This window comes from Arvicanthis niloticus, chromosome X (assembly GCF_011762505.2).
Source record: "Arvicanthis niloticus isolate mArvNil1 chromosome X, mArvNil1.pat.X, whole genome shotgun sequence".
NCBI classification, from domain to species: Eukaryota; Metazoa; Chordata; class Mammalia; order Rodentia; family Muridae; genus Arvicanthis; species Arvicanthis niloticus.
This window is the reverse complement of record NC_047679.1, coordinates 124,033,316-124,052,574: the sequence shown is the minus strand read 5'-3', so window position 1 is coordinate 124,052,574 and position 19,259 is coordinate 124,033,316. Positions and strand designations below refer to the sequence as shown.

Sequence of the window (19,259 nt, the reverse complement as noted above, 5' to 3'; positions counted from 1 at the left end):
TGGTCTTGGGTTCTTAAGAAAGCAGGCTGAGCAAACTAGCAAGCAGTACCCCTCCACAACATAAGCTTTGCCTCCAGGTTCCTGTACCAAGTTCTGTTCATGTTCTGATTTCCTTAAGTGATAGACTACAATATAGAAATAAATCATTCCCTTCTCAACTGGCTTTAGTGATGGTATTCTATCACAGCAATAGCAACCCAAAGTAGGACAAGGGGGCAGAACGAATGTAGAACTTTGAGAATGGCTAACAGTGCCATGTAATACTGCCTTCAGGACATGGCATGGCCATTGCACATATAAGCTCATAGCATCTATGACTATCTGTACATAATCAAACAGCAAATAATTTTGGCATGGACGGCAAGGAACTCCCAAGAACCCATACCAGCTAAGGAGATGTTGGCAATTGATAGCTACTTCAGGGGTGAACTCTCACTTTGCTTTGAGGGTGTTGCCACTGGTAGGTTCTCCATCCCCTAGTGGATGACCCCATAATAATGTGCATATGGGTATCATCGGTTAGATTCTGTGGATTTTAAAACATGAATTAATTTAAAAAGAAAGACCTGAAAGTTGGAAGGGAGATGCGGTAGGGGAACCTGGGAGAAGCTGGAGCGGGAGGGAGAGGTTGATATAACTAAGATACATAGTATATGAGTTTGAAACTGTTAAAGAAAAAATATTTTAAAGGCTTTTTTTTTAAAAAATTTAGTGTAATTACATTATTTTTCCTTCCCTTTCCTCCCTCCCACTCATCCCATGTACTCCCCTAGCTTCTTCTCAAATGGTTGGTCTTTATGGTAGTTTGAATAAGAATGGTCCCCATAGGCTCACATATTTGAATGGTTAGTCACCAGGGAGTAGAACTCTTTGATAGCATTAGAAGAATCAGGAAGTGTAGCCTTGTTGGATTAGGCGTGGTCTTGATGGAGGAAATGTGCCCCTGGGAATGGGCTTTGAGGTTTTAAAAAACCCATGGCATGCTCAGTTCTCTCTTTACTTGTCAATCGGGATGCAGCTTTCTATGGGGAGCCAACAGAAGGCGGCTATCATCCTTGTAGCCATCCATCTTGAGCCATATACCCTGAAAAGAGACTTGATTACAACAGCCTACAACAGCTGAGCACACTCTGATAACATCTTGTTTTAGACACCCAGGATCTTCCCTTGGGTGTGTGAGACTTAGAGATCAGATTTAGAGCCCAGACTTAAGGGCATGACTTAAGGTGTGATTTAGAGATAAGACCTAAGGGTGTGACTTAAGAGCATGACTTAGAGGCATGGCTTAGAAGTGAGACATATAAAAGGTGAGAGGCAGACAGAAGAGTACAGTACAACTTGGAACTAGGAATTAGGTTAGAGAGTACAACTTGGAGTAGGAATTAGGCATTGAGGAAGAAGACACTTGGACTACAGAACTCAGAAGAATTAGGTAGTAGGCATTAGGTGCTTAGTTAGCACTTGGAACTTGGAACTTGGAGGCACTAGGGACAAGAACTAGGGACTTGGAGAGAAGAGAGACTGAAGAATAAACGGGATTGAATCACACTCTGTCTGGTCTCCATTCTTTGAGTCCATCCTCACTCTCTCTCTTGCTGAACCCTGACCCGTGGACCAGAGCAGCTTGGGGCAGTGGGGGCTCTAACAATTTAGCCCTGAAGGCTTTTGGCAGTGCAGGTTCCAACATTGACAGAGCGGTCCACAACATTTTGGCCCCCAAGTGTGGAGTAGCTTGGGCCACAACAGCTTTCAGCTATTTCTATAGCACTAAACCTGCTTGCCACCATGATCCTTGTCATGATATGGACTAAGCCTCTGAAACTGTAAGCAAGCCCCCAGTTAAATACCTTCTTTTATAAGAGTTGGCCTTGGCCAAGGTTTCTCTTCACAGCAATAGAACATTGACTAAGTCTCTTTAATTGTTATCATTAAATCTATGTATATGAATTCATACACACACACACATGTATATATAATGGCGAGTCTATTTATTGTTGCTTGTGTGTATATATTTTCATGGCTGACCACTTGGTATTGACTAACCAATGAAAGGTCCTTGCCCGATTGATTCTCCCTCTCCCAGAGTGGTTAGTTGCCCATAGTTCTTTGCCACAAGGTGGGGCCCCATGAAATTCCCCTCTTCCATAATAGCATGTCTACTAACATTATCATTGTCCAGGTCTCTTTAGGTATCATGGGTGTAGCTTCCCTATCATTACCAGCTTTCCTAGTCTTATGGCTCTTATAATCATTTTACTCCCTTTTCCATGATGTTCCCTGAGCCTTAGACATAGTCAATACAGAAGGGAATGGGGTAAAGAAAAACTAATTTTAAGGATGCTTGAAAAAGAAATCATAAAGACTTCTTCCTTTACAACTTGTATAACCATGGTATATAATCCACAGACCTGGAGAAGCTAGGTAACAAGGAGAGCTCAAGAGGAGAACACGTGACTCTCCCTGGGAAGGGGAAATAGAATAGACATCTCAAGGGGGAAGGAGTGGGGATAGAGGGAATGGGAAGAGGAGAGATCAGGTGAGTAGAGAATTGAAGCACTGGGAGAGGCAACTGGAATTGGTGGGCATTTTGGGGACAAAATAGAAACCTAGTGCAATGGAAACTCCAAAGAATCTATGAGGGTGACCCTAGCTTAAGACTCCTAGCAATGGGGAATACAGAGCCTGAACCATCTATCACCTTGTAAGTAGGTAAGACTTTCAGAGGAAGGATTGGGACACCAACCTAGCCACAAAACCTTAAATCTACAATCTGTTCTGCCTACAAGATGTGCTGTGGTAAAGGTGTATCAGAAATTGTCTCCTGAGAAGCTTTGCCAGAGCCTGACAAATACAGAGGCGGATGCTAGCAGCCAACCATTAGACAGAGTGCAAGGGATTCCCGATGGAGGAGTTAGAGAAAGGACTGAAGGAGCTGAGGGGGTTCACAGCCCCATGGGGGGAGCAACAGTGTCAACCGACCAGACTCCCCCAGAGCTCCAGAAGACTGGACCACCAACCAAAGAATACATGTGTGGAGGGACCCATGGCTCCGGCTGCTGCATATGTGGCAGAGGATGGCCTTGTTGGACATCAGTGGGAAGTGCAGCCCTTGGTCCTGTGGGAGTTCGATTCACCAGTGTAAGGGAATGCCAGGGCAGGAAGGCAGGAGTGGGTAGGTGGGTGGGGGAGCACTCTCATAGAAGCAGGGGGAGGGGGCATGGGATAGAGGGTTTTTGGAGGGGAGACCTAGAAAGGGGATAACATTTGAAATGTAAATTAAAAAATCCAATGGGGGGGGAAGAAATTGAGTGAGAGGCCAACCAGTGACTGGTCCAGAATTAAGCCCATGCCCCTGGAGTAAGCCCACAGTGGACACTGTCTTGTATCCAGGATCCAGAGGCTGAATAGCTTAGAGACCTAGGTCAGAACTAAACATGACTGGCACTCCCTTGAAGCCCCTCAATTAACTGATTTCTAATGTATTATGCCATATTTGTGGGGTAGTAGGCTGTGAGAGGCACCTGGGTACCTACCTAGTTGAGCAGGCTTTGAACACTGGAGACCCTCAAGAACGGCAGGAGTTTGGCCTTGCTCCTGGGCCCCTGGATCCTTCCACATAGCTACAGCCCCCACCCCCACCCCATCCCCCAGAGGCCTGTGGCCATCAGTCAGTAGGGCAATGCTCTTACTAGCCCCTCCACAGGTAAAGGGCATGACTACAGGTCATGGAGCCTCAAGACATCTCCATATTAATGAGATACCTAAAGGCCTGAGGGCATAGCCAATTAAGCATTCCTTCTCAGATCCTCTTCCTTGCAAAAGGTATTTAACCTCAGGCCCGCCCTGAGAATACCTGGGTATAGTTTCATCTATTTTCCGAATTGACAATAAACATTTTAAAACCATGGACTATCTCTTTTTTGGGGGGGCCTGCCATGGAGAACCATGGAGGTTTTCAACTACTGAGCTGCCCTGCTGCCTAATCTCTCTCCCAGGCACGGAGATCCAGCCAAGTGAAGCCACCAACTCAAGCAAGTGAGTTGAGCCAGACGAGCTGAGTTGAGCCAGACAACGTGACACAGCCAAGCTACAACCAAGAGTCTCTGCAGGACAAAGCCAGTGCTTCTCCCCCTCCCCCACTTTGGCTGGGGGTCAATCTAGCCCCTATGCCCCCACTTTTTCAGCCCTTCTGTGGCCTCTCAGCGGGATGCCTGAGAGCCCAAGGGACTAAGAACCAGTCAGTTCCCAGCCGCCTTTTGGCCCAGGAACCCCCAATTCAAGAGCTCCGGCCCGTGGGACCTCAGACTGTGTTCTTCCACTCCTGGAATGGAGTCCTGCGGTTTCACACAGCGCAGGCATGGAGTGAACTCATGAACTCAGTCTAATTCCCGTGCCTCTTCCTCTACCTCTCTGAGCTGCGGAGGCCCTAGCCCCTTGGCATGCTACAGCCCCACAATATTCATAGATTGGTGCCTAGTCCATTTGTCATCAGAGAAACTTTGTCTAGCAACTGATGGAAAGAGATCCAGAGGCCCATAGCCAAACATTAGGCAGAGGTCAGAGAATCCTACAGAAGAGGAGGAAGGAGACAGGGGGGTAGAGGATACAAGAAAACCCAGAATCAACTAACTTGGACTCATTAGGGGCTCACTGAGCCTGAACCATCAACCAGCAAGCCTGCCTGGGATTGACCTAGGCCCTTTTCAATGTTGTTTGTGTAGCTTGGTCTTCTTGTGTGACCTAACAGTGGGAGAAGGGGCTGTCCCTGACTCTTGCAGGCTTCTGGAACCCTTTCCTCCTAGTGGATTGCCTTGTCCTATCTGCTGCATTAAAGCCATAGGTTTCACTTACTTCATGGGTATAAGCTCACAAAATAAACTCAAGAGTACAGTGTACATGTCTAGAAACCCAATGCCCTGTTAAGTTTATTGCAACCCCACAAGCCATGACTTACTTTCCTACAAAGACCTGTGGAAGGTACACACTGCCCAAGTGTCAACTCAAAGTTTAGGTTGCATTAGTTGTTCCACTGGCAGTCAGGGCTGAAAGTGGGATCTTTCCCCTCTGCAACTATTTTTTTCTTTAGGATTTACAAGGGCTGGCAGCCTTGTAAGGGAGTTTTCTTCAGAGACCCAGTTCCTGACAGGCTACCCATATTCCAGTAGATGACCTTATTCCAATGAACATACTGGTAACACTAAATGGAATCATTCACTGGGTTTAAAACACACATAACCTTTAGAGGGAAAAGTGGTAAGGAGACATGAAAGTAGGAGGGAAGAGAATCTTCATGCAAAAAATCAAACAATAAATTATTAGTTTTTGTTGTTTTGAACTCAGAGGGTAAGGTACATCCAAGAAGCCTGGGGACTTGGGTTTGATCCCTGGGACTCACACCAGAAAAAGAAGATTCAATTTCAAAAAATTGTCCTCTGACCTCTAAAAATGCATGTGGGGGTGGGGTGGGCAGGGAGGACACGTAAGTGCACGCAAGCACCCACACCCACACTGAAATAAAAATGTACAAAAAATAGCCTTTCTAAACTACAAAGGCCTGCTTACTACTCCCTGCCTCCCCAATAGCAGGGTGTTTTCATGTGTGCACAGACCTGAGTGAATGCATAATATAGTTTACTGGAATCCTATGTCTCAACATAGGATCATGGTTTACCCTATTCCTCCCAGGCTTTTCCCACCTCTTGCTCATCCACACAAATTGAACCCCTCACTTCTTTTTAAAAAGCACACAAACTTTCACTTTTGTTTTTTAAAAGCACATAGACGCCAGGATCACACCCATATTAAATCCCAACATTCAGGAGGTAAGGCCAGTCTATACAATGAATTCCAAGCCAGCTTAGGTTACAGTGTAAGACTCTACCACACTTATAAACAGGCCTGGAAGGATGGCTCAGCAGCTAAGAGCGCACTTACTCCTCTTCTATTAAGACCTGCGTTCAGTTTCCAGCACCTAAATGGTGGCTCACAGCAACCTGTATTTCTAGTTTCAGGGAATCTGACTCTTTCTTTTGACCTCTGTTAATACACACACACACACACACACACACACAAAAAACCAAAAAGGAACATGCAAAACGATCATTTGCTTTGAATGATAAGTATCTCCTCCAATCCCAACACATTAGTTTTGTCATTTGTGTCGAAATTTAAAACCAGAGCAAACATCTGTCAGACTAGTATTTTGCTTTTTCATAAGTGCAACTTTTTAATAAAAATTTACATCTAGATAAGATAAACAATCTCCAGATTTTTGAAACTTTAATAAGATTTTAAAAACATGACTTTGAACTGAAAAACATACACATTTTGCACACAAATATTGTAATATGAATTAACTCCAACTCCATTTGAAAACATGTGAATCAAATTACAGTTTTAGAAGTTAGTAATTCACATTTAAGCAAGTTAGCGCCTTGCTGAATTCAGCCTTTGTAAAAAAGAGACTTAGTGCATATTTTAATGGTACATTGTGACTGTGTACCAATTATTGATATTTCACCTTATTAAACAAGATTACGTTCTTAAAAGTTGGTAAATAACGGCTAACCTCCTATGACACGTGTAATTTCCAATGGTAACAGTTACATTTTGTAACAGAACACTTTCTATAGATTTCTTTTCTACCTTAAAATTTTAAAAGCAATCATTGTAAGGATTGCAACATCAATTTAGCAGAGGAAGATCAAACTTTATTGAAACTGCTTGCATACAAAATATATTGCACTATAACCAAACAAATGTCAACATAAAATCCAATCTGTTGTCACTAATATGTACAGAGAATATTGCCCAAGAGCAGTTACATTACAAGGTCATTCTACCTTGGTTAATTATCTACAGTATTTTAAACTGAACAGCTTACAGATGATGTGTGCAAGGTACCAATTTCTGTTTTCAAATACTATACATTCCCAGAATAAATAACTAGAAATCAACATTACTGTTTGGCAATACTTTTTAAAAGACATTTTAATATTTGTGAAATCATGTGCAGTTTGTTGCCATTTTATATGCTTATTTGTATGCAAGGAAAACTAAATGAAAAATGAAAATTCAAAGAAACAAATTCACAAAGTACATCAGAGGCAGAACTTCGGTTTGTACGGCTCTGTACAGATTCAGTGGTACCCCTACTTGGAGTTATTTTTTTAAGAAAAATATAACATCTCAGAGTGAAGGTCCTTCACATATTTTTCTTCGGTAAATTTCATTCATTTTAAAAAAGAGAAAAATAAAAAAGAAAGAGTAAGACTCAACACATCCAAAAAGAAAAAAAATGAAGAATTATTTGTTAACCAATTGTAGGTCTGCTTTTCAGTTCTGCTTATACATTAGACTTTGTATTTCAAAGTTATAAAACATTTAACCTGCTCTCAATGTTTCTCAGACAAAGTACCTATATACTTTTGAGGGTTATTATGTATTTATGAAGATGACCTTCATATCTCCCCAACATAAGGTTTAATGTAAAATATGAATGAAAAACTTGACAAAAATTGGGGAGGACAAAAGAAAAAGTTTCTAAGTTGAAATTCATCATCAGGCCAAAGAGCAGGCATATCCTACTAACTTTCGACCAGGAAGATTTGCAAGTAGCTGAAAACATATTTAGCCTCTCCCAAATGAAAAGATAGTTATTTCTTCTCCTGTCTATACAGAAAAATTACATATCCCTTCCAATAACACTATTTGTCATACTTCAGTGCAACAAAACAAAAACGAAAAACAAGTCCTATTCTTTATACTGCCTAAGCTGATGTTTATGTGAGGAAAAAAATATGGAAAGCATGCATTCTTCTATAAAGCACTAATGTTTGACAGGGTTTGCTACATCTTTAACATTTAGTGTTTCCAACTTATCTTCCCTGAACTCTGCATCCAAATATAATATTCCTACCTGCCAAGATATAAAAAAGGCACAGATCATACAACTTTTTTTGCTAATGAAGATAACAAATGTCACATCACACACATTTCAGGGTCCACTAAAATACTGGTAAAGTGGACCAAAACATAAACAGACACAGGACATGAAATGGCACAGCATTTCATGAAGACTTTATATGAGACTGAAGACAGAGATCTAGTATAATTATCAGAAATGTGATTTACTCAGAAAGACTGAAACGTACTACTGAGTTATATAGCCCAATGCAGGAAAATGGTCCTAGTTAATAAAGATCACTGTTTAGTATTTTTAAAAAATAAAAGTAAAATCCTGCCCTGAAGTGTTAAGTATACTTAAAAATTATGCTTCAAATTTCAAGATCTTTTTGTGCATATCTGGAAGATTGTTGATTATGGCCAATATCAAAAAAATTCTTTGCAGAATTTTGTGTTCACTTCATGCCCTGTGCCATCTTGCCTACTATTTGTCTTTGGCCTAACAAAGTTTTCTAAAATGGAGTAAGAATTACGGAAACGGTAGAGGAAATATACTTCAGAATTATGTAATTTAGGGTACTCCATTCACGAGAGGTTGCAGCCCATCCACACTGTCTGTCTTCTCCTTCTTCTGGTTACGATCTTTACCCGTACGCAACCGGCTCCCTTCACTGGAGGCACTCTGTAATGGTTTAGTATGGACACTCCTTTCATTATTGCAGTTAACTCTGATCTAAAACAAGTTATAATTGTTATATATACATACACACCAGATCCTACATAAATGGCCTCACAACAAATATTACGCCTGAAATATACATTCCACATGTTAAAGGGGGGAGTGGGGGAACAGAGGCAGATGGATCTCTGAGTTCTAGGCCACCCAGTGCTACATTAAGTGGAATCCTGTCTCAAAAAAATAGAAGGGAAATACAGATGAAAATAGAACTGTAAGAAATTAAAGCATGGTAGGTTCTTTATTGGTTTAGGTTTTTAAAACAGTATTATTTGCTGAAAAACAGTAGCCATCTCACTATGTCTAATCTATAAGAAAAAAAAATCTCACTTTGTATTCTTCAACTTTATATCCTAAAAAAAAATAAAATAGTGAACCATTCAAAACAAATTACTATTACTAGCTAATAGAAGATATATAAGCTATAGGCAGAGTATATAGCCATATGGATACACATGCACATACACAAAGCACCCTCACAATAATGCTATATTTCAAAAGGAATGACTTATTTTGCAACAACTATAAAATCCGAGACAAAAAAATGTCTTCCTATGACAGCTTCACCTGAATGAAAACTCAACTAACGCATTCATCAGCTTACTTTTAGTTCCCACTTTTACATATATATCATGATATCAGTAAGTTTTTCTATACCAAAAGTTCCACCCAATCCTTTTAGAAACCTCTTTTATAGCTGCTTCAAAGTCTAAATAGTAGGGGCTGGGAAGATGGCTCAGCAGTTTGGAGCCCCTGTTGTTCCAGAGGATCTAGGTTCAGTTCCTATGTGCCCACATGGTGGCTCACATTCACCTGTAACTCCAGTTTCAGAGGTTCCAATGCCTGATGTACCTACATACTCATACACATAAAATAAATACATGAAAAAAAAACACAAAAAGCCATTGAAATTCCAAATAATGTTCTAGCATAAATTTTTGATCTTAGTTTGTATCAGTCTAGGAACTTGTACTTCAGTAAGAAGAGTCAGATGGCTCTCTAACTTGAATAACTTGAATCTCAAAGAACAGAATGGCAAGGGGAAATCTGGAAACAATAATTTGTAGAACTAAAATCCCAGGAAGGTATGAAGATTAACATAATTTAAAAATAAGATTCTAAGGGATATAAACTATTTTAAGTGTCAATGGCAAACACTATTAGCCTTTTCTATCTGGTCCTTCAGAAAGGACCATGCCATGAAGTTAGTTAGGATTCCCTTAGATTTGGGATAAATTCAGAAGATTCTACTGTAACATTTTTGAGTTAAAACTAGCTAATCATGTGTATTGGTTTCTAGACAGAAAGGAACTCACTACTTGCTTTAAAAATTTAGAGTTAACATTACAGATAAAGTGAAAGAGAACATGAGTTCTGAGAATCAGGTATCAAAGTTTGAATGAATATTACTTCACCATATGCTAGCTAAGTAACTGTGGGCACTCGACTAACTGAAGCTTCTACTTACTCACCTATAAACTAGATAATAAAACTTCTTATCTCAGTGAATTACTATAAGATTAACTGAGATAAAATACAAATGAAACACTTAACAAAGGTGCCTGGATTTGTTCAGGGAGTAAACCTGAAATTACTTAACAACTATTTAAGCACTGACAATAGCTCACTTGAGAATGGATCCTCAGACTAGACTGTGCATGTAAATAAACAGCTGACCCACAGGGAATGGAAACGAAGACACCATAAGCCCTATCTTACCATGACTACACACAGATGAGGATAACAGGTTATTTCTGCAGTTAAAGTGAGAGGGTACCTGACTTGGAACACTTAGTACATTTCATTCAGAATATTTTGTTTGAGAGGTTAGAGAACCACCACTGAGTCTAAAAATTACAATGTGGCTGCCAAAGTATTCACCAATATTTAAAACCATATATTCACTGGAAAAATCCTCATACTTGTACATTTGTCACAAAGGACTAAGACTGTCCACAACTGTAATGTTGAAGAAAAAATATTTCAGATAGTATGAATTTATTACCTATGAACATGCTGAAAAATAAAGCAAAGTAACCTCTCTACTCTCAAATGGCCATATTCAAACTACTTAGATGGAAAGAATCACCTAAGTTTTACCTGCAGGGATCCATCAGCTGTTCTTCCTTTAGCCTCTCTTGGATTACGCGAACGATTATCTGTTCGGGAATGATCGTCGTTTCCTATATATTTTAAAAATGATAAAGTTAGTGACTCTAAAAATTTGCTCAAAATTCTCTATTTTCAGATTCCCCATTCAGACCAACAATTGAAGCTAAAATGTAGTGAAGAGCCTACCAATTCCAATTATATAAGTTAATTATTCTGGTAACAAGGTACAAAATATTCTTAAGATATTATCTTATGAATCAACAGATCCATCTGGATTAACAATCAGATGCTGGTTAGGAACTGCAAAGAATATAAATTAGTTATCACTATTTAGTTATGGCTTCCATAAATCATAAGGAAGGCTGTCTAATATTCTGTCAAACAAATACAAAATTAATCATTTGCTATGATGATGATAAGCATAAAACAATATATCACCAAGATTTTTTACTCAGCTTCAAACAGTTTACTTTTAATTTTTCTCTCTCTTTAAAAACATTGTTACATTTTTATTATTTTGAGGTGTACCTGTAGAGAGGCACATATTACACAGCTCACATATAGGCCAGAAGATAAGTAGCAGGAGTCACTTCACTCCTTTCACCATGTGGGTCCTGGGGATTGAACTAGGGTTTCATGATCGGCACTCAATACTTTTATCCATTGAGCCATCTCAAGGGCCCTTAACCTTTACTTCTCAGCTATACCTTTGAAGCCTCCTCCTCTTCCTCTTCCTCCTTGTCCTCTTCCTCCTCCTCCACGCCTCCGTCCGTCTCCTCTGCGCAGGAAGCTCTCCCTCTCTTCCTCTGTTGGAGCTAATGACCAATCACTGAGTTCGTCTCTGTGGTCAGATTCTGTTTCAGAAGCATTTGATGCTTCAGAATTAGTTCCTATCGAGAGTTAAAAGTTATATACCATTGTCTGACTTTAAAAAAAAGGTTAACAGTAGCTTCCAGAGATGAAGTTTCAGGGGTGACTCAATATTCTTCCCAATTTAGAAGCCTACCAAAGAATATACTCATCTATGCTTTAAAACAAGTGATTTTAAATTCAAAGTGAAGGGCTTGTCATATTTGAAGTAATTTTTGTTATACATTATTTTTAAAAAGGTGTTTTGTTAGCTGCCTAATCTTTTAAAGAATGTGCCATATCTTTAAATAGCTGTGATCAATAGAGGAAAAATTGTCTATAACAATGTAATACTTTGATAGTCAAAACTTTTATAATGAGAGTTTTTAATAAACACAGGGACAAAAGGATGTGCACATTTTGGCCAAATATAAAAGCAGCCAATAAAGGCCACCATGATTGTTGTGTCTCAGGGAAGGGGCTCTTGTGGGATTATCCCCAATGAAAGGGGATATGCATTCCTGATGCATGGCCCACAATTTCCCTCCCACTCCCAGTGGAATGACTGAACAAAGGATCACTATAAAACAACTGTTGATGTCTGAGGGGGTTAATGATATAGGGGATGGGAGTGGGGGAAAAAGAGCTCCACGGTGAGGTGGAAATTCATTGGTCAAAAGAACAAACTGACAGGAGGAGGGTTAAGGGTTAGGTTCAAGGTTGGCCTTATGAGCAGGTGTCTTTCCCCACTCTGGAATATCACCTCTACTACCTCTCTCTTCCTCTGTTGGAGCTAATGAGCAATTATAGCTTCACCATTATAGCGTCACTCCTGTGGATCTTGAAGGCTTTTCCATCTTAAAGAGTTCCCTTTTGAAATGCAAATATTTGTGAGATGGATTATACCTTATACCATTATTAGCAAGTTACATAGTAGATACATAGTCGAGCAAGAAAGACAGTAGGAACTCGTAGCTGGGCACTGGTTTCACTGAAAGTTACTGGGAGAAAAGAAAGAAGCACAAATAGAAGAGCTGGGAAGGCAAAGAGACACTTCGCCTACTTCTTGACTGTGCCTATGGCTGACTTTGGCCATGCCACTCAAAATCATCTTATGAGCCATAGGATGCAGACCCCTGATTTACACAGTCCATCCAGCAAGTATGACCAGCACATGCCTGACAAAAAATGAGCCACAGTACACAAATGAAAAAAGTTTTGGCTATACAGTAATAAAATCAGGAGAGGTCTTAGGTCATCAACACACAAGGGCTTAAGCAGATTTATCCCCAATTAGAATATGGACAGAACTCACAACTGCCCTGTGAACTATGTGTGTCATTAACAGGCTTTTACTCTACATGTCTCTTGAAACACAATTTGACCCAATGTGAGTTGGAAACCATGTAGTGAGAAATTGATATAATGGAGTTCTAATGAATATTAGAGATTAGCAGCTATTAAGTCTAGGAACAGATAAAGTTACTGAGGAAAATGCTTAGTTTGTACCTGAAGTATATCCAGGACCGCGTCTGCCGTGCCCCCTATTTCTGTAAGGTCTACTACCTCGACCCATTCCTTGACCATCATCAGTCACATAGCCTTTTTCCTTATCTGTACGATTTGGTGGTGGTCTAGAACTAGCTCCAATTTGTCGCAACTGCTCATCAATTTGTAATCTCTCCAAACGCAACTGGTCTACTTCCTATTTAAAATATACAAGATAACAGTAAAAATAATTTGACATTTTACTTAGTAATACCTTTCTCCTTTTCATCAGATAAAAAAAAAAGTATACTGAAAATATTTCGATTTCAGTTCTAAATTTATAGTAAACACTATTAACCCAGAATTATTAGGAAATTGAATGGTCTCCTTAAAAAGAAAGATTACTACTGATATACTTACTGATGTCAAGACTTAGAAATATAACAAAAACACTCAGTTTTAAAGTTATATTAAATAAATTTGAGTGATTTGGCACTGCTATTCAAATTAGCCTATGGATAAGGCAGAGATACATTAGTTTGGGGACTTTTTGATATAAGATTGACTAAAACAATACTAAAAAGTATAATACAGATAGATGACAGACATTAAGATTTAATCAACTAACCTTAAAAAAAAAAACACATAAATGAGCTCAATGAAATTATTTTGCCAGTTAATATTCTAATTTACTATGTATTATGCTTGGGATATATTTTTAAAAGAACATGTACTATTTTTGGATATAATTTATATAATTAAAGATTACTTATTTTCAGTGAACTTAACATGCTAATATTCCATTATATTGCAAAGGGGAAGAAATCCCTAGGTCTCCCATCAAAACACCTAGCTCTCACATCATGCCTTGACAAACTTTTAAAATGCTAAAACTCTGCTTAAACAAGTATTACAAACAATATACACTGGGTTATGTCAACTCCAGAATCCACTGATAGACCCTTATACAAAGTATGTACAATAATATGGCATCTGTTGAATCCAGATGAAACTTTCACTTTAATCCTTGCCTTTCTAGCATTCCATGAGCATCTCATTTATTATCTACAGAAAATAAGATTTGTAACTACAGCAAATATTCAGTGTGTCAGTCAAGAAGAGGTCACTGAAACTAATTTGTCAAAATCTTGGTTCTAACATGTGGGGGGAAAACGGTCAGACTGAGAATTCACAGAGAACTTTACTTGCTCTCTAAACCAGAATCAGTAATAAACTGAGTAGGAAAAAGGAAAGACTAGTTGAATGAGTAGCTTCCTGCAAAGGTATACTTCTTCTAGCTAATGGAATGTGTTATCTAGATACTGCATAAGAGAATGGTATTCCAGTTATTCTACTTAGGTAAAGCAATAAGTTTTGGTGAGATGCCAGAACCAACCAAAAGATGATTTGGTGATGATAAGAATGGCAACGGAACAGCTGCCAGTAACAGACAAAATATCCAATAGAGAAAAATAAATCAAAATATCTAAGAAAAAGCATTAATTGAAAGAACAAGGGACATGATATAATGCACCTCTATCTACCTAGGTCACAATAATTATTTTTAGTGACAATTATAAAGGAAAACATACAACAGATTGCACATAAAACACTGTCCAACAAAAAATAAACAAGCAAATCAAAGTGGCATCCTACCCATGCAAACCTTGCTGGATGAAACCTTCCCACTTTTATTTATTAACTGACCACCATTAAGAATGAATGAAATGACCAGGTACTGCACCATTTTTTCCTTTCACTTTTACTTACTAGAAAACTGATTCACATTTTATTCTTTAAGTCAGCAAAGACATCTTAAGTTAGTATCATGAATAAAATAGAACTTAGATTATTTTGTAGACTTTTAAAAGAAGACCTATAGAATAATCCTGGTATGTATTTTAACAAGTAAGACATTATAACAATGAAAACAATTAAGATTTCATTTCATTAAATTTTATATTTGGGCCAAAGAGAAATTGAAAAAGCATTTAGTCTAGGGCAGTGACTAGCCTAGAATCATATAGCTACTTCATAAATGTATTGCCAATCCCATGCTCTTTTTACTAATAGCCTCTGGGTTCCTACTTCCCAGCTTGCAAGCTAAAGGAGGCATAACAGTAAAATTGGTAAGATGAGCATATACAAGAAAGCACAAGTAGTTTACATTTTGATTAACACAATATAAAGAGAAGTACAAAGAGTAAATATTTAAACAGAGAACTTCACGAAATGTCAGAATTTCCTTGATAAATAACATAGGAGGGACAGCAAAGGCAAGTACACACAAAATTTAGATCGGAAAACATCCATAAAAGCTAGAAGGTTCAAATATATACATGCATATATATATATACATATGTATATGTATATACAACAATCATTACCTAAACTGAATCTAAGGGTTTAACAGAAGAATAACTATAAATATAGGAATGTATTGAGAACTGGGACATTAGCCCTAAGATTTACAATTAAAAATTAACTTAAGTTTTTAGATGAAATAAACTAAAACAATGTAGTTTATCTATTATTTTTCAAAGTCATATACTGTTGTGCACAGCTTAGAAGGATCTTAGTTTTGGAAGGATTTACTATACAGTTTTTAATAATTCAGCACAAGAGGAGTAGAAGTTAAAAGTCATCCTGTCCTCACCTTTAAATAGTTCAGGTGATAATCCAAAAGAACAGTGGCATTAGCGATGCTGTCTTTTGTTCCCACAAAAACAAATGGTACCATACCCTGAAAAAGAAATCGTAACAGTGAACCTAAAGAACTAGTGATGGTTAATCTGAAAACAAAAACAAAAACAAAACCTAATGACTAATCCCTAGCACAGGGTCTGGTGAGTAAAAAGCACACAAACATTTGTTTAAAATATAAATCAATATGGAAAACCAAGGGCAGATCAATATAGTGATTTCTTAAATATCACATTGTTTTAAAGACTACCATTTAATGTTGACAAAATAACATTTAACTAAAAATTATGCAAGCTTTACTGTGGTAAACAAGATGAATACTTATGCTTTAATTCACTCACTAAAGTTTTACCTAAATCAAATTCAGTTTAAAATCAGACACCAAGGATATATATATGTAAAAACTTCAATTTTGCCAACCAAATCAACAGAATCCAAATCATGAACAAAAATTAGAATTTAAATTAAAATATGCTGAGTAGTATAAGAACAAAAACCAAGGCAAAATCATAAGCATAATATTTAATAAGTCCATAAAATTTTAGAAGTATATTATGAAAATCTTACAAAGTTCAATCATAAGAAAACCTTGGGTATATACCACTTTAATATAGGGATTGCTTTAAAGATACAATCTAAATATTAAATTTCTCATCAGCATAAGAGAAGAAAAAAACAACCCAAACCATTCCATTATCACAACCAGTAGGGAAGTCTAGCCACAGGTGTACAAAGAGGGGACAAATAAGACACATTCTAAGCTGAGAACAGTTCAATCATTTTGCTACTGAAAAAATACATGGTTATTGGTACTCACACACAACTAATAAATAGTATTACAATGACGAGTGTAGAAGCAAGGTGTAGGAGGCCAGGAATTTGTCCTTTGAGCAAAGTGTCACTCTTTCCTAAAGAACATTTCTTAGAACATGTACCTATGGTTGGGATGCTTCCCCTGCTTATATTCAGTATATAGTAGGTTCAGGATAGAAAGGGAAGGACACAGGATTTTCTACATCCTTGTACAAGAATGTTACTGTTGATAAAAATAAAACTAAGCCATCAGAAAATACTGCTTATAGGCTGATTATCATATAGTAGGTAAGGCACTGCTTCCTAGTAGCAGTGACTATCTGAACTATTAGGTGCTGAAGAAAACTTGTAAAGATTTTTTTTTGTACTATAAGAAGTACCCCCCTCCAATATTATTCCTTTTCTCACTAGTATAGTCACAAAGGCATTAAGTGTACTATTTCCAAGTGCCAAATATCTAGTCATGAAATACTACATGCTTTCCAAGTAATCACCAAAAAAACTTTTAATTCTCTGCTGTAGACTTAATTAGGCAGAATTTGAAAAACATCATTTAAACCTATTTTCTCTTATAACACGGTACAAACTGTTAGAGTACCCAGGGACAACTCAAGTGTCTAATCAGAAGATCTGAACTGAAAATACAGATTGTCAATATTAGGACAAAGTGATTCTCTTTTCTAAGATGAGAACAGGGATGCCCAAAAGAAAGGCATGTCCAATTCACTTGTAGTTTTAGTTATTTGTATAAAATGGCATTTTTGCTTTTAGTCTTTTCTGAGTTATACCATTCTTATTATTAAGCAATACTCAAGTACCAGGCAAAACCCTGACATTGAGGAGATTACAATGTGGTTGAAGAGACCAACAAGAAAACATCTAAAAACACGCTCTGGGTGAGCACACAGGAAGATGGAGCAGGTGGGAGGACCTGTGGTAGGTACACAAGGAAAACTTCACACACACAACACGGTCAAAGTGATAAGGCAAATGCAGGAAAAAGAACAGTCTGGGAAGAATAAAACCACACTTGGGTTTCTAGTGTACACATATAGAAGCAGCAAAGATTATAATAAATTTTAGAATTCCAAGAACTTCAGTAGAGATCAAAATTTCTAAAGACACAGTGGGAAGACTAGTAGAAAATGACACTGGACATGTAAGGGAAAAACTTCTAAGTGGAATGAAGATGTTTGAGATTTAGCCCAGGGCCGTGGATCCAAATACCCACAAACACTCCTCCACCAGCCCCCAACCACGAGGCTCGTTTGTATGTAGTCTTTCTTAACAAGGGGAATAAACATTAAAATATCAACTTAAAATGTATTTTTCAAGGAATGGTTTCCTACCTGCCAAGCCTTGGGTTCAGGTTTCTGGGGTCCCCCTGCTACAATTGATGAAACCACTAACACCTAAAGCAGTATAAGGAATGCAAGTGATGTGATTAACTATAATGAACGATACACAGAAGCCTGAACGCAGGACTTTCACTGCAGGACTTCTAAACTCATTTCTAAATAGGTTAGTTCAAATAGTGAAAACCAGTTTCTAAAATATGGCTTTAAGAAGTAACTAACATATCTAATAGAAGGTACACTTTGAGTTATAACACCTGCAAAGTTTAAGGAGTTATAGCATGAAAAAAAGTCCACCCTCAACAGAAAAAAAGCAACCCCACTAGGTTTAAAGCTTAAGATTTGTCACTGTGAATAAATTGAAAAATATGCATTACTTTGTTTTCTATCTCATATGGTACCAATCCTATGTGAAAACATAGAGTAAAAGTAGCCTATGAATCTAACCAGAGAAAATAGCCCAAATACCAAATGTGGAATCTGTGTCAAAGAAATTACTTTTAGTGTGGTTACAGGTGACAAATTCTTACCCTCTGGACTTTTGTACTGTTAGGTTGAGAAAAATGGGTGTTTTCCTTTGTATCTAAATGTTTCTTTTCTTCAGAGGAATTAGGTCCAACCCTTGAATTATTGGAAGGTAGGGAACTTGGTGGCAGAATTTCCTTGATTAAAAAACATAAAACACAAAAAAGTTCCAATTTTATGAGTATTTAGTTCTATCATTGTGTCAACATTTTTTGCTAAGCATAGGCAGTTATTTATAAAGAAATCTGATAATTCAATATATTAGGAATAAACAATGTTTAAAGTTCACCTTCTCCCCTTAACAATGGTGTTTAAGAACATAGATTACTATAAAGTGTTTTGACATATACAATTACAGGGCAATTAAAAATCCAATCAGGGGTTAGAGAGAGATGGCTTTTAGTAGCGGTTAAGAGCTTGTACTGTTCATGCAGTGGAACCAAGTTTGGTTTCTAGCACCTGTGTCAGGCAGCTCACAAATGAGCTCCCCCTGCCCCACCCAACACACACACTTTATTGAATAAAAATAAACTTTAAAAAAACCTCTAAATAGACTTAACTTCAATTAAAATAACCTTTCACAAAAGAGACCTAGTTAATGTGAACATTATAAGTTTGTGCATGGACAATATTTTGAGAGTACAATTGAATCAAGGGTTATGCTGTCCCTTTCCATACTTCATACAAATACTTAAAAGGTTACACTAATAAGCCTATGTCCAGGTAGATAGGACTGAGGGTTATATTAAGTCATGTTGGGGGAAGTGATCTTA

At 37.8% G+C, this 19,259-nt stretch overlaps 1 protein-coding gene across 15 annotated transcripts in view; it reads right to left on the bottom strand.

Moving 5' to 3' along the window:
- Positions 1-6,200: 6,200 nt before the first annotated feature.
- Positions 6,201-19,259, bottom strand: part of Fmr1 (fragile X messenger ribonucleoprotein 1) — a 33,908-nt gene continuing 20,849 nt past the window's right edge. Inside the window, exons 11-17 of one of the 15 annotated variants that reach the window (XM_034485025.2) lie at positions 18,492-18,623; positions 17,956-18,018; positions 15,747-15,833; positions 13,112-13,307; positions 11,461-11,568; positions 10,742-10,824; positions 6,201-8,587 (exon numbers count right to left, since the gene is read on the bottom strand). In XM_034485025.2, coding sequence (XP_034340916.1) covers positions 8,477-8,587; positions 10,742-10,824; positions 11,461-11,568; positions 13,112-13,307; positions 15,747-15,833; positions 17,956-18,018; positions 18,492-18,623 — 780 coding nt within the window. In that variant the 3' untranslated portion in view covers positions 6,201-8,476. Of the gene's footprint in view, positions 8,639-10,741; positions 10,825-11,460; positions 11,644-12,161; positions 12,396-13,111; positions 13,308-15,746; positions 15,834-17,955; positions 18,019-18,491; positions 18,624-19,259 lie in introns of those variants that run through there. The other 14 variants (XM_034485022.2, XM_034485023.2, XM_076918643.1 and 11 more) reach the window with 14 other exon arrangements.